The sequence below is a fragment of the Nerophis ophidion genome, linkage group LG05 (assembly GCF_033978795.1).
Source record: "Nerophis ophidion isolate RoL-2023_Sa linkage group LG05, RoL_Noph_v1.0, whole genome shotgun sequence".
NCBI lineage: Eukaryota > Metazoa > Chordata > Actinopteri > Syngnathiformes > Syngnathidae > Nerophis > Nerophis ophidion.
Genome location: NC_084615.1, coordinates 40932384 through 40948832, shown reverse-complemented (window position 1 = coordinate 40948832; position 16449 = coordinate 40932384). Strand labels below are relative to the sequence as shown.

General features: G+C 41.6%; 1 protein-coding gene across 3 annotated transcripts in view; it reads right to left on the bottom strand.

The window, feature by feature from the left end:
• Window positions 1–16449, bottom strand: part of LOC133553098 (exostosin-1) — a 368373-nt gene that overhangs the window by 49420 nt on the left and 302504 nt on the right. For all 3 annotated transcript variants that reach the window (XM_061900941.1, XM_061900939.1, XM_061900940.1), the window contains one exon: window positions 11986–12104. In XM_061900941.1, the coding sequence (XP_061756925.1) occupies window positions 11986–12104 (119 nt within the window). The remainder of the gene's footprint in view (window positions 1–11985; window positions 12105–16449) is intronic.

Genomic DNA, 16449 nt, shown 5'->3' with positions numbered 1-16449 from the left:
ATACGAATTGGGTTCCCCTTTCAGAGACCAGGTCCAAGGGGATACCATGGATTCGGAAACCATGCTTGACAAGTAGTTGAACAGTCTCTTGGAATGTAGGTAGTTTAGACAAGGAAATGAAGTGAACCATCTTTGAAAATCGGTCAACCACATTAAGAATGACAGTTACCCCAGGAAACTAGAAGGCCCTGTAATAAATCCAATGCAATGAAAGACCATGATTGTGACGGGATGGGTCGTGGTAGTAGAAGACCAGAGGGCGATGAGAGAAAAAGTCCTTGACATCTCTTCCCATTGCCGGCCAACAGAATGTCTGTGGGACCAAGGACAAAGTGCGCCTCACGCCAGAATGACCAGACACTTTGAATGTGTATGTCCCTACTGCAGGAATTCAGACCTAAGTTCATTGGAGACAAACAGCTTCCCTGAAGGAACCTTGCCGGGGACCTTGGTCTTTTTTTTTACCTACTTTGGAGTGCTCCTATCACTCGAGCCACGAGCTATTAGTATATTGGTTTCCGGAGTGGTCTACGTGGTGTTGCGAGAGCCGGGTCTGTAGGTAATCAAGAACTTTAAGCGAGTGAGAAAAAGAGACAAACGTGCAGTCCTGATGTATCCCGAGTTCCTATGATAAGTGCCAACTGGGAAGAGCGTGGCAGTCGCCTCCAGCCAGTACCTCCACTCCTTTAGCGCAAGAACAATGGCCGTCAGCCATTGTTCTATTCCTCTGTTCCTTTCGGCTGTGAGGCCATGCGAGAAGAAGGCACAAGGGTAAAGCCTCTGATTAACTGGGAAATGCTGGGACAGAACTTCTCCAACTCCTGTGTCTGATGTATCAACCACAACAACAAATTGTAAAGCAGGGTCAATGTGCTTAAGTAACATGCTTATGGGGTCCACCTGAAAGGTATCTTTGTGGATCTGAGCCTTGTCAAACGTTTGGCATTGCTGCTAAAGTTGGGAATGAATCGCCTATAAAAGTTTGCAAATCCCGAGAACCTTTGCAGTTGCTTCCTTGATGTAGGAGAAGACCACTCCACCACTGCCTGCAGAGCCAGGGAGTGGAATCGTCCAGTGCCATCCAGCTGACAACATGCTGTTTAAGAAGGACAAGAGAAAATTGAAAGTATATAGGCACATCACACAACATCGCCCCCAAGGGGAACACAGGAACTATTGCAGATTGAGGAGCAATGCAGTAATTAATCAAAAGATAAACTGCACAAACAGAAGGGAAATGAAAACAACATATCTACAAGAACTTCTCCCTCCCCAAACATCTTCCCGCACCCACAGACCATCTGACAGAATTCTCCTCCAGGTTCCTCCCACCAGGCTCCGCACCATGGGGGACCTAACCTTTTTGGTAAGGTTTTGTATGGTATGGTCTTTATTACAAAAACATTTCGTTTTCACAACAAACCCGTTCAAGATTAGAAAAAAAACATTGTCCAGGTAGACAGAGCAGGAAGTGTGATTGGTTGCCACTTAACGGCGCCCCGTATAAGGTGGGAAAAAGTTACATGCTATGGGAGGATGAGTTAAAATAAAAGTCAATGTCAGACTGGGCTTCTATGGGGGAAAGGGAGACAGACTGGGGCCGAGTAAAATAAACTTGATAGCCAATAAGCACATGTTAACATTTTACACAGAACCCACAAGACTTGTAATGGGAGGGGAGGGGTCAGGCATCCGGCCCAAAGCTGCCAGCCACTAGGGCGCTGCTCCATTGTAAATCATATCCCATGGTGTGAAGTGGTGGCAAAGGTGTGGGGGTGGGTGGTGGGGGTACATATGGCCATTGCCAGGGTGTAGGTGATGTTGTGTCTTCAGACCTAGAGTCTTTCTCTGCAGGCATTGCCAGTAAAGTACAACCCCTTGGTGTTACTGAAGGAGGGAGGGATGTAAGAGCAGCAATCACAGTGATATTTTCAAAACAGCCTTCACATGTTGTGGGCAGTATCAATGCCATTTGAGGGAGACTATTTTTGAGGGAGTCGAATTGTAGATAAAGATTGTTGTTTACCAAGCGAGCAGACATTTCAAAAGCTTGTTTGATCTGATTGTCCATACTGACTCTCAAATTTCAAACGTAATAAATGTTCGCATTTCAGTAAGCTTTTCAATGATTTAATCTAACTTACGATTCGGTTCTGAAATTACCACAGACTATGTGTTCCCACAGCCCGACCCATGCCTTCCATTGCAACAGGCAGCCTTTGGGCACTTTGAACGGCTGCCATTGTCTTCCAAATTTGACGATACACCAAAATAATGCCCAGCCCAATCAGCAGATCCCCTGCGATCACAGTTCCAAATAGACAGACGTTTTCCACGTCTTCAAAGGAAAGCACTAAGAGGCAAAGGACTCTCAATTTCTCCCACGAGTCTCTCAGTAGCGAATGTCCCATCAGGGCAGTCAAGTTTCCCCGAGCCTATTTTCATCATCGTAAAGATTTTGTCAATTGAGTCGAGAGTCCAGCTTATCAATTGCATGTGTCGATGCTTGGATTTCAGAGGGCGGTCGCATTCTTCGTTCCCTCCTTCCCTGCTTGTTCTCTTTGTCTTTGTCCTTGTCTGAACTTTTTAAAAGCCTCTTTCTTTGCGCTGTCCTCTAATCCAAATTTCAATATGAATATGATCAGCTGGACTCTTGACGCTATTGACACAGTCTTTTCGACAAGAAAAAGAGGTTCCGGGGAGCCTGGCTGCCCTGATGGAACCATCGCTGCGGGTTACATGTGGGACTCCTGGAACTGATGGAGGATCATGTGCCTCTCAGCTGTTTCCATCGAGGACGTCAAAGACATCTACCTATTTGGAGCTGTGATCACGGGGCACTTGCTGATTGGGCTGGGCATTGCTCTGGTGTATCGACAAATTCAGAAGACGATGGCAGCCACTCAAGGGGCCCAACGGCTGTTCAACGCAATGGAAGGATTGGGTCGGGCTGTGGGAACACAGACTTGTGCGATTTCTAAGTTGAATCGCAAAATGGATCTCATCTTGGAAAAGTTTGCAGAGAAGGAATAATTAATTGGAACTGAAAGAGATCCAGCATGGACAACAGAGAAGATAGGTCAATATTTTGTCTTCTTGAAGGAAAACAACTTTTTAGCTACGATTTGGACTCCCTGAATGGCCTTACCATGGAGCAGGCTGTTCTGAAGGAAATCTCCCGAAGACTCCTCAAAGATAGACGTTTTTGACCTTCCTTTTTGTCAACAACATCTGTAGCCGAACTTTATCGGCCTAAGCCATACGAAAACACTCACCACCTCTCCCGAGTTAATTGGGCGCATACGCACACACATGACCCCGACCCTTGAATCAACACACTCACCACCGCTTATCTCCTCTGGGGTTGTGAATGGCTGATCGGCGCTACAGAGCGAACGGCGGGCCTGTGCAAACCCACCACTCCCTCTGTTGCAAGTTGGTGTGATATATGTATGTTTAATGTGTGCCATGCTATGTGAGGTTTTTTCCTTGGACTCAGGCTAGACCTCTGCTGAGGGTCTAGCCTTCGACTGATATTCCCCCCCAATAATGTCACCCTTTTCTTATCTTTTTAAGGAGCGCTGTAACCGGCTGAGCCGTCGGCGGTCTCGTCTTGTCCCCCCCCTATAACGTATGTCTGCTCTTAGCGGGACTGTGCCGAAAATGTAATTTCAGTTCTGATGTGTCTTGTACATGTTGGAACGGACAAATAAAAATGATTCTGATTCTGAAAAGAAACTCTTAAAAGTATAGACAGAACAAACACAAAGAGTCAAGCAAGGAGAAAAAGGGAGGTGAGAGTAATGCAACCGCCTTCACCAAGTGCCAATGTCCTCGCCTCAGGAATGCCCTTTCTGTCTAACTGAGAAAAATGCAGAGCCTGGACTGTTTTAAAAAAAAAGAAAAAAAAAAAAGCTTTTTACTGTTGATTCGGTGTAGTATTTATTAGTTTTAAATACTAAGCTTTGATTGTTTTAGATATATTTGTTATTGTAGCACTTTTTGAAAAGTGGATGACAACATCCACTATTATTATTAATCTACTTGGTAATTATTCTGTTGATTATTTAAGTTAGAAAATTAACTTGTTTTACAAAACAAGTTTTAAAAGTTTGGAAATAACACCAGCTTCCGATTAATGCTAAAGCTATTTAAATGCTCTCACTTAGAATTTACAGCATTTATGATATATTACGTACCCTGTCTGGCCACTTGATGCTTTAGTTGATGTCACCGTTGCACATATTTTCTTTACAAAGCGAGATGTGTGGGATACTTCTGCTGTTGCATTATTTATGTTTAACTTTTTAAATGTTAGGACATATTGGATTCTTTGTCTAACTGGACTGGATCAGGAGGAAAAAAAGAAGAAAAAATAACACACATGGGGGACTTGTGAGAGAAGACAGAGAGAGACAACAAAAACAACAACATCAAAACTACATCAGCAGATACAGTATTGACAAATATGACACTAGTAAAAACTAATTAGTAAAATAAATAGTAATAATCAAGTTTTGATAATAATCATCACATCACTATAATACACAATAATAACAATATAATAATAGTTATTAATAATAATATATTAAGTTATTAGGATTAAATTTTTTAACACCTGGAAATTAGATTCCGCTTGGAAATGGCTGTTGGGGTGGAATGGTGAATGTGAGTGTTCAGATAATATCGGGGTCATCAGGTGGGCACCCTGCTTCACCGTCATGGATTGAAGTCCACATCTCCAGAGGGCTCAATGGTATAACCAGCGTCCCAGGTATACCGCCCTCTCTGCCATAAGCTCCATGTCCCCAAGTGATATAAGCATGGCTGTGGCATCTTTCTACCTGAGCCAATATATCATCTATCTTTATCTTCTTTCCCAGCTGTGGTCATTCCGTTTAAACCAGAATCAATTGCTACTTTTTCGGCAGCACTCGACACAATCCTGATGGAAGCGACCCCCGACTCCCACTTTTCTCAACAGACTGATGGTACATACTGCCAAAATTCCCTGCATCTCATTTCTCCTGAGTAAATGGTGTTCTTCCAGCTGTACTGGGATTCTTCACAAACTAGGTCAGAATATTTGTTTTTCTTCTTCTTATAAACTTCTTCAACCACATCCACGGATGCACTGTCAGATCCAGGATATAAACCCGCTTTGTTGTTGGAGACCACAGGACCGTGATTGACCGGAGTGTTGTTAACACTATTCCTGGAAGAAACACAAGCTTTTTGTCAAGATCCACTTCCAATTTCCAATCTCGTGCCGACTTTAAAATGCTTGCATCACTCAGTGTTGTTTGGGGTTTCTTGATGTTATGTCACTTTTATGCCTGCTGGTACAAAAAATTGAAAATGGACCTTTCCTGCTGATGTTTGTGGGAGGTTATTCATTGTGGTTGTAATGTTGATGCCAACTCACTGAAAACTTGTTTTTATACCGCCACATATAGCACCCTTGGTTGAGACTTGTCAGGAACCCTGCCAAAATGTGCGTAAGGGCTACTGGCGCATGACACAGGGAGCAAGCGGGATCTTCTCCGTACCAACGCTTTCACATTTTCAGGGGAAGGTATCAGGTCATATGCGACTAACGATAAAACTCAGCCACACTCCCTCCATCTGCCAGATGTCACACCGGCAGAGATTATATTCTCCAGGCTCTCCTAGTTAGTCCATCCCACCTGCCTAACCATTGAAACAGCTTTTGCATGTTGGTCCGTATTCTACTTTCTCCTGATTTTGTCTACCACAAGCCGTCTTTTTGCACTGATGTTGCTTTGTGCCACATGGGACCTTTTGGGATGAGCCTAAGACCCGCTCTCCCTTGCAGACTTATCCCTTTAGACACCATCTGATGGAGTCCACCTCCTTTCTATTGTCAGCCGGGGGGCCGATGTTCGAATGAAGGTCACTACTAGCCTTGTTTTGGTGCATTTGAATTGTTCCACCCGACCTGAAATTGGTAAGTCCAATTTTCAATTTCCATACCATCCAATAGAGTTTAGACATCATGGAACGCCAAGCCACTGATTCAGCTGTGTGCTTATCACCCTTTCCAGTTTTTCCACTTTGGTAATGGGGAAACCATACACAGTTAAAAGCCACACGTTTCTTGGGGGTATGCCAAAGTGAAAACGCCACAAATGTAGTTTTCCTGACAACAAGGTATTATTAATGCAATCCAGACAGGTGATGGCATTCTTTTCTAGTTGTTCAAACTGCTCTGTGTCTTTGAGCTTTACATCATACAATCGTCCCAAGCTATTTACTGGCATTTCCATTTCCACCAATATAAAACCTTTGGTCTGATAGATGATGGATGTGGTTCTGCACTTTCTGGGTAAAACTTTATTCTCGCCCATGTTATGTTTAGACAAAGTTTGTCCAGGAGTTTCTTGGTGCTGGAGAAAGTTGTTGTCAGTGTTGTTTAGTCATCCATATATGCTCGTACTGGTAGTAATTTTCCACTGGTCTGCAGTCGTGCTCCTCCCGCCACCCATTTCGAGGCTTTGATGACACTCTCCATTGCCATCGTAAAGGCAAAAGGGGAAGATGGTGCACCCCACCATAATGCCCAATTCCACTTGCCACTTTGTGGTAAAACAAGATTTTGTGAGGCAAAACTGCACAAGCTGGAAGTACTTTTTAACCAAGTTTGGTATTACTATGGTCACTTGGGAGAACTCAAAGGCAGTCCACAGTAGTGAGTGGTGGACGGATCCATTGGCATTGGCCAGATCAAGGAACAAGATGTAAGGATATTTTCCTTCTCTTTTAGCAGTCTGGATTTGATGCCATATAATGCTGATGTGACAAGGCATCCCAAGATTCCTGCTATTTAAGCCTTTTCGATTGATGTATCAATGAGGAGATATTGTTTAAGATATGTTTCCATGCTGTTGTGTTAATATTCTGAAAAAAATATTGCTTTCAGTATTTAAAAGGTTTATCGGTCTGAACATTTCAATGGAGGTTGGGCTCTTTTCTTTTGGGACGAGCACTCCTGCTCTTCGCCAGTCTTTTGGGATGATGTGCTTCTTCCTTAACTATTGGTTGTTGTTTGCCTTTCTGGCAGCACGGTGGCACAGGGGTTAATGCATCTGCCTCACAATACGAAGGTCCTTAGTAGTCCTGGGTTCAATCCCGGGCTCGGGATCTTTCTGTGTGGAGTTTGCATGTTCTCCCCGTGACTGCGTGGGTTCCCTCCGGGTATTCCGGCTTCCTCCCACCACCAAAGGTTGATCGGCAACACTAAATTGGCCCTAGTGTGTGAATGTGAGTGTAAATGTTGTCCGTCTATCTGTGTTGGCCCTGCGATGAGGTGGCGGTGGCGACTTGTCCAGGGCGTACCCCGCCTTCCTTCCGATTGTAGCTGAGATAGGCACCAGCGACCCCCGCGACCCCAAAAGAGACAAGTGGTAGAAAATGGATGGATGGATGGATGTTTCCCTTTCTAGGGTCGTTACTGGGAGATTAGCAAATACGTCTTCTTGCGCCCCCGCTTTCCCAGACTGTAAGACCCTGTCTACATTAAGCCGGATAACTCCTTAAACAAATAAATATTTAGCCTACTCCTCGTTTTAGCCACACAAAACCATTGTTTACGGTTCCCGTCCTTGGATAATTTTTTTACACGGGTACGTGCGCTCTGTATTTCTTGAATCTTCGGCTCGTAGCTTTATATGGACTCATTGATTGTTTACACACTGAGTTCGGAGAGGAAGTGACACCAGAAAGGCCGCACCCCTCACAGGAAGTGATGTCAGAAAGACCGCACCCCTCACAGGAAGTGATGTCAGCCAGCTTCATGACAAGCGGTTTTGTAACTAGGAGCTTCCCACTGGAAATATGGAGGCGAGTCATTCAGACATGCCCGTGTTTCTCCTTCCGTCTGTACAGACGCATGTGGGAATCACACATGAATACCTTAAGACAGGGGTGTCCAAAGTGCGGCCCGGGGGCCATTTGCAGCCCGCAGTTAATCGTTTACCGGCCCACCACACATTCTGCAAAAATTGCAAAACTGATAGTGTTGCAAAAATAAAAAAAAACATTTAAAAAAAGTGGAATGAGGTGAAATCTGATGAGGAAAAAGTGGCAATGTTAACACAAAGCTGCCGTGCAGGCAGTTTTTTTTCCCTTTTGTCTTTATTTTCTTTTTTTTCAATTGCTTAAAAAAAAAGGACAAAAAAATCTGTTATAATGAATTATTACTTAAAAATTATCACTTTAAAGTGTTTTATTTGGAAAAAATATTGCATATGTTGTGTGGTTGCCATATAGAAACATCAATGTTTTGAAAAAAATAGCAGAAAACAAACAAAATAATAGTTTAAATTTAAAATTGATAGATATATCGAAAGTTGATCTTGAAATTAAAAAAAAAACCTAATAAAAATGTATCACTTTATGAGTGGGGAACCTTTCGAATCTCAAATATATTCAGTAGGATTTTATTTAACTTTTCACTATGATTACTCAAAACTATTAAATAACTAAAATCAATGGTGTCCTGCATTATTGATCTTTGAGGGCTTCAATTGCTAAATAAAGAAACTCTCCTGAAGGAATCAATAAAGTACTATCTATCTATCTATCTATCTACAGTGTAAATACTGCATATTTCAGTTTCACGATGAAAAACAGGATCTTTCTGTGTGGAGTTTGCATGTTCTCCCCGTGAATGCGTGGGTTCCCTCCGGGTACTCCGGCTTCCTCCCACTTCCAAAGACATGCACCTGGGGATAGGTTGATTGGCAACACTAAATTGGCCCTAGTGTGTGAATGTGAGTGTGAATGTGGTCTGTCTATCTGTGTTGGCCCTGCGATGAGGTGGCAACTTGTCCAGGGTGTACGCAACCTTCCGCCGGATTGTAGCTGAGATAGGCGCCAGCGCCCCCCGCGACCCCAAAAGGGATTACGCGGTAAAAAATGGATGGATGGATTAAATAAATAAAAATAATAATAATTTGACTTATTTTTAACATTTTAGTAACTGAGACCCTCTATGCTCCCCAGGAGCCCCAAGGATAAAAAAAAAATCCATATATTTTGTTATGGTTTGAAAATGAAAAATATCAAAATGGCCCCCGCATGCTTAAAATTTTCCTCTGTGGAAAAAGTTTGGACACCCCTGCCTTGAGAGAAAGCGATTGCAGCTATTTGGGATACAACACTTCTCAGACAGCAAGAGAACTTTCCAATTTCCAGGTCAGCTGTGATTGTACTTACTGAAAAACTTTGTCCATTTGTCGAAGGAGAGACAACGAGAATGCGGGCTTCCGCGAATGTGATAAAAAAAAAGGTATCATGTGCTTTGTATTACCTGGCAAATGAGGGGAAACTACTGAAAACATAGAATGCTTGTGGACTGGCAAAGCAGACTGTATAAGTTATTGTCCACCATGTATGTTCCGGACTCAACGTCTAGGTCCAGAGTATATGAAGTCACCAAAAACAAATGTACAATTAAAGTGAAGGCAAAAGAGTGAAGAGTGTCCCGACCAGATATTTAGATCCCTATATTGATTGACGTAAAATGTTCTTTATCACATTGTTTACTTTTACATGTCCATTAAGGATTTGATAAATTCATGATGTCTCAGGTGTGAATCACTGCTATAGGGCCCCACATCACACTGGATTCCAGTTAATTGAAATGCCACGACACTGGATATTGTTCAGATAAATTTAATTTAATTTAAGAACTTGCACACAAAGCAACACTGAAGGTGCATGCATATTCGGTCGCGTTGCGCCGGTGGACTGAGCGGGGGAGTGTGGAGGGGGTCCCAAACGGCCATTGTGTGTGTGTGGACAAGTGTGGCTTAGTGTAGAAGGGGCCAAAGGGTATTCTTTCTTTTGAACTTTTCGTAGCCAGATTAGCTGGCTTTTGTACCCTGAAAGGGAGCTGTAGCCTGCTGCTATGGGTAGCTGGAGTCTTTTTAACTGACGTCTATTTCCTCCTGTCAGCTGCCCTTTCAGGTTGTCACATGGTCTTTACCTTTCTGTCAGGTGCCTTTTCACAGAAGTCACAGTTTTTTTCTTCCAGAAGATCAATGAAACTATAGGGACTTGATGTTAGTAATAATACAAATAATTAGAAAGAGTAAACATATTTACTTCTGTTATCACATTTATAATCACGTTAGATGTGGCAATCACAACGACAGCTGCATCTTAGGTAGATTAGTAAATCATGAGAGAAAAAAGAAGAAACACATATATTTACTTATTGTACAGTGTGATGATAATGATGAGAATGAGTCACGCTTACTGGTGTGCCACGTGAATATGAGTGTAAGTCAGTGACGTGCAGTCATGGAAAGAAAAAAAAGTAAAAAAAAAAAACAATAATTATATTGTTATACGTATCCAGTGATTATACTATAAAGTTATTTTCCATTTAACTTCACCAGTTTTAAATTATTTTTTATTCAAAATCGCTTAATTTTCACATTTGCGGTTCAAATACTGAGAAGAGACTTGCGGTGAGTCACAGCCAGCTGAGCCTCCCCGTCACCATGGATTGCGCAATGACTCGGCTAACTGCTGGCCTGCTGTGCAGTGAGACCGTATTGCTATATGAATTATATCATACATTTCCATAGTTTAGTTAGCTGAGGTATATATTATGTACAGTGTATTTTGTCAACAACTGTATATGTGTAACGTATTTCTTGTGCTGGGCAATCATAAAATGGCTGCGAAACACGCACAATGTGAGGCACCTGTTCTCCGGCCTCCTGGTGGTAGAGGGCGCTAGTGATCCCAGAGATCATTCTTGCGACCACTCGGCTAGGCCTGGGGACATCTGAAGCCGGTATGTTTTAAAGTTGTCGTTTGCCTGCATATCGTAAAAACATCCGTCCAACATTTTACAACTAATTGTAAACTTATAGGTGCCGACCATCAGGGCCGAGTTGCGACGAAAGAGTGTGTCGATGTTGAGTTGTTAAGTGAATTTTTTTGCTAATAGTAGCTACTAGCCGTACCCATGTATTTTTTATGGGTGGTTAGCATTGGGTTTTAATCCCTTTTCCTCCAATGTTTCTGCTCCGATTGAATTTATATTTATGTCGAGTCTTTATTTTGGGTACTTAAACATGGTGACTGAGTATTGTGGCGTTTTAAGGTCATCTGCATTTGTTATGCTACAGTAAAGACAATGAATGAACACGGCCGCTGGAGCGCGGTTACACCTGTCATAGTGACAACACTGTGTTACACCTGTCATAGTGACAACACAGTGCTACACCTGTCATGGTGACAACACTGTGTTACACCTGTCATAGTGACAACACTGTGTAGTGTCGTGTTTGTTATTTTCTACATACATGTGATTATTTAATATTGTTAATGTTAGCAGTATTATCGCTAATAATGATAATAATAAGTGTAATTTATTTATATTATACTATACTAGCTAAAGTACCTGCTACATTAAGTTAAAGTACCAATGATTGTCACACACACACTAGGTGTGGTGAAATTTGTCCTCTGCATTTGACCCATCCCCTTGTTCACTCCTTGGGAGGTGAGGGGAGCAGTGATCAGCAGCGGCCGGGAATAATTTTTGGTGATTCAACCCCCAATTCCAACCCTTGATGCTGAGTGCCCAGCAGGTAAGAATGCTGGTATGAGCTTTTAAACACAACCCGTTAACTGCTGCCAATTAAATGGTTAATAAGATAGTCTATAGGGTTCATATGTTTATAAATCTGACTGTGATGAAGTCAGTGCCTCACCAGCCATGAACCTCGCCGCACGTCACTGGTGTAAGTGTATACGTGCAACACATGCATGAATTACTTTGTTAATGTGTAAATGTATGTATGTATACGTGCATCCATGTGTATTTGTCACAGAGAATGTTTGGAAGGCATTACATCACTTTATAATGCACAGTGTATTTAATCGACACTGGTGCGGTATATATTCCACTGTAGCGTGTTTTTGCATCTACTTGCAGCCACCCACCTGTGCACAGAACTTGGACTTAGCTACAGCGATGAGGAGCTTCACCACAGGAGACATGTTGGACTGCAGAGGACTGACTGTATGGATCACAGCGGTAAACTGCGGCTGTGGGCTTTTACCTGACAACACACACATACACACACACATACACACACACATACACACACACATACACACGCACACACACGCACGCACGCACGCACGCACACACACGGAAACAGAAAGAGTTGTCATTGGTAACATGGTCTTTAACCCAGATTTGTAAGGATGTACTCAGCCACTCTATAAACCTCCAACATGGTTAAGTAGACAAAGTGTGTGTGTGTGTGTGTGTGTGTGTGTGTGTGTGTGCGTGTGTGTGTGTGTGTGTCTGTGTGGACTCGGGCATCCATCTTCCTGACAGGACACCCATTTCCTGCCCACATGAGCGAGCATGAGTACACTTGTTTAATCCTCCACTGAACTTGTTTGCTTTGAACGCATCCTTTAGCCGCCATGCGACCGATGTAAATCTGTTTCAATAGCAAAGTGTCTGGTTTTTTTTGTCCTTTAATTTCTGTATTCTAAGCGGAATGTAATGTGTCGAAGCTTAACCAAACTTTAAATGCCTGCGGTTGATAAATGAGGCCCAGCGTTGGGCGCGATGGCTAAATGGAGTGGAGGCATCGATTCTCCCGCTTGCAAAGGAAAAGGCACCAGGGTTTGACTTTGTGAATAATTTGCAATTCTATTACAAATTAACTCAACCACCTCTGACTTTAAAGCAAAACTAATTCTTTGTGAGATTTTACGGACCGTGTAGCCCACCATGAGGGGGCGCCATAGAGCTGGCTGGGTCGGCACATGGTGCGGCAGGTGTTGTCTGGGTGTTTGGGAATACTCGCATCCTCACGGATAAGTGGAGCCCTGGTGCTCTTTAGTGCTGCTCTATCCATCTCTCTGACACGAAAGCCCGTGACCAGATCTCAGGTGGGCTTGGATATATTTATGGAAGTGCAAGGTCTGCTCTTGTGCTTTGGGATGAGCGGGGTCACAGAATTAGGCACGGTCTCCTATTTGGGGCTTTTTATGGTGTAATGAAAAAATAAATATATGTTTTTTTTAATTATTGTACTACTTTTGAAATGTTTTTTTACATGCAAAACTAAAACAATGTCAAAGGTAATTAAAGGCCTATTGAAACCCACTACTACCGACCACGCAGTCTGATAGTTTATATATCAATGATGAAATATTACCATTGCAACGCATGCCAATACGGCCGGTTTAGTTTACTAAATTATAATTTTAAATTTCCCGCGGAGTTTCTTCTTGAAAACGTCGTGGAATGATGTTGGGTATGATGACGCGTGTACGTGATGTCTCGAGTTGGAGGGGACATATCAATGCAGCACCACTAGCGGCTAAAAGTCGTCTCTTCTCATCGCGCAATTACACAGTATTTTGGACATCTGTGTTGCTGAATCTTTTGCAATTTGTTCAATTACTAATGGAGAAGTCTAAGTAGAAAGATGGAGGTGGGAAGCTTTTGCCTTTAGCCACACAAACACACTGTGTTTCCTTGTTTAAAATTCCCGGAGGTGAAGCTTTACTATGGAACAGAGCGGTCAAGCGAACATGGATCCCGACCACATGTCAACCGGCGGGTTTTGGTGAGAAAATTGTGGTAAAAAGTAGCCTCTTACCGGAGATCAGCGGAACTTCTGTCGTGCTGCTGCTGCCGTGACTAATTTCCTCAGAGACTGGCCTCAAGACACCCATGGACACACCCCTCCGACTATCAGGTACTATTTAATCTCACTAAAACACTAGCAACACAATAGAAAGATAAGGGATTTCCCAGAATTATCCAAGTAAATCTGTCTAAATACATCGCCTTTTTCTAAACTTTATTTATTTTTATTTTTTTTCTAGTCCTTCGCTATCAATATCCTCAGCCACAAATCTTTCATCCTCACTCAAATGAATGGGGAAATTGTTGTTTTCTCGGTCCGAATAGCTCTTTTTGTTGGAGGCTCCCATTATAAACAATGTGAAGATGTGAGGAGCCCTCTCACGGGTGACGTCATCATCTGCGACTTCCGGTACAGGCAAGGCCCCTTTATTAGCGACCATAAGTTGCGAACTTTATCGTGGATGTTCTCTACTAAATCCTTTCAGCAAAATATGGCAATATCGCGAAATGATCAAGTATGACACATAGAAGGGACCTGCTACCCCCGTTTGAATAAGAAAATCTCATTTGAGTATACCTTTAAGTGCATGTGACGTAAAGTTAAATCTTGGTCTCTTTTATGACATTCCGTGTTACGACGTTCTGTCTCTCTTAAATCATTGATACTGTACACAAAATACTTTTGTACTTGAATGTATAATAGACTGTATGTATGTTACTCACATGTGAATAATGCTGTATAATAGACTGTATTTATGTCACTCACATGTGAATAATGCTGTAAAATAGACTGTATTTATATTATTCACATGTAAAAAAATACCTCAGAGTTTGTTTATTGTGAGCAAACTCTGGTGCTGAATTTCCCCCAGGTTTTAATAAACTATGTCATGATCCGTGGCCGGATCATGTTTTATTCAATTATGTTCTGTTAGTTTTGGATTCCGTTAGTTCCTGTTTTGTGCACCTCTGGGTTTATTTTGGTTTCTACTGGGATTAATTGGGTTCACCTGCCTCTGGTTAGCGGTCGGCACGCTGACCAGCAGTCGACCACTAATCAGAGAGCTATTTATTCACCTTTCTCGCCACGCTCAGTCTGGCTTCCTTGTTTGCCAATGCAACAGTTACGTTGGGCATTCCTTGTTTTCTTGGCTAATGATTCCTGTGCTAAGTTTTGGTTCTTTAGCTTCTCGTGCGAATAGCACGCTTTCCTTTTGTTTGTTTCCCGCATGTTGTACTGTGTATGATTTATGGGTTAAATCATGTTCCTACCACACGCTGTTGTCCAGAGTCGTCCTTCTTCATACCGGGTGAACGACCCCACAGTAAGCTGCGGCCCAAACTGTGACAAAGTACTTTCTATTTTATTGTCTTCTAAAAAAAAACTACAGTGGAATTTCGATTTACGAATCCTTCATTGCACAAACTTTTTGATTTTAAAACCACAGGCCAAATAAAAATATTCTGTATCCGTGTACAAGCGTTTCATCCATATATTGTGTGCACATTCAGTCAGCACAACAGTGCTGTCGTTAGCTACTGCACCTTGTCGTACTTTGTGTGCTTTTTAAGTGTTTTGAGTATCCAGAGCCAACATTGAAGTTGGTTGTAAAAAAAAAAAACTGTAACGAAATTAAGCTTTCTAACAAAACAAAATGTTTTTGTGATAAAAAAAGTGTTTGTAAATAAAACAATAAAAAATAAAAAAAAGATATGTAACCAAAAAACTGATTCGTAACCAAAAACAAGTGTTTTTAAATTTAAAAAAATTGCAAGCAAAAATCAGTGTCAGAACCTCCATGACAATTGTTGGATTTCCTGTGCTTGGTGTTATTTCCTTTCCAGCCCTCTTGTTTTTTTGTTTCCATTTCCTGTTTGTCTTTCATTTCCTGCCCCTTCTCCTCTGGCCTGAGCACTGCCTGTCTTACCTGTCCCTGTTCCTGATTTCCAATAAAGGTGCTATAATACAGTATGCCAGCCCTGTCCTCTGGGTCATTGTCCTCTTCTGTGTTGTGCACTGCACTTCCTTGTTGCACAATCTCTCATAGCTTTTCTCTGTGATATTTTTTGTCTGTTGCTAACTCAAGTTAGTTTTTGTGCACTTCCACACGAGTGTTTCATGTTTAGTCATTAATTACAGTGTACTCTTTTCCACCCTGCATTCTGCCATCAAACTTGGTGTCATGCTTCAAGCTAGATTTCTAAACAAAAAAAAATTTGCAACTACATAATTTGTAACCAAAGAAATTGTAACCAAAAAAGTATTTTAAACCAGAACTTGAGGAAGAGCAAAACAACTGGGGTTCCCAAACAATGGACGCGGGATGTCCCAAGTAAAAAAAAAAAAAAAGTTTTTTATTTTATTTTTTGTATTATTTTTTTTTTTAAACCTGTGCTTTCTGATTCATTTTCTCCTGCATGTTTCTCTCGGGGTCTCCTAGCTGCTCAGGCAAATCATATTGTCTAAAAAAATGTTTTCCCATCGATAACGGGACATTGCGCTTGCGCCACTGTGTAGGGCGAGCACTCGGATATATATATATATATATATATATATATATATATATATATATATATATATATATATATATATATATATATATATATATATATATATATAGATATAGATATATATATATATATATATATATATATATATGTGTGTGCGTGTGTATATATATATATATATATATATATATATACATATATATATATATATATATATATATATATATATATATATATACACACGCACACACACACACAGCCTGGTCCATCGCCAGGTTTTT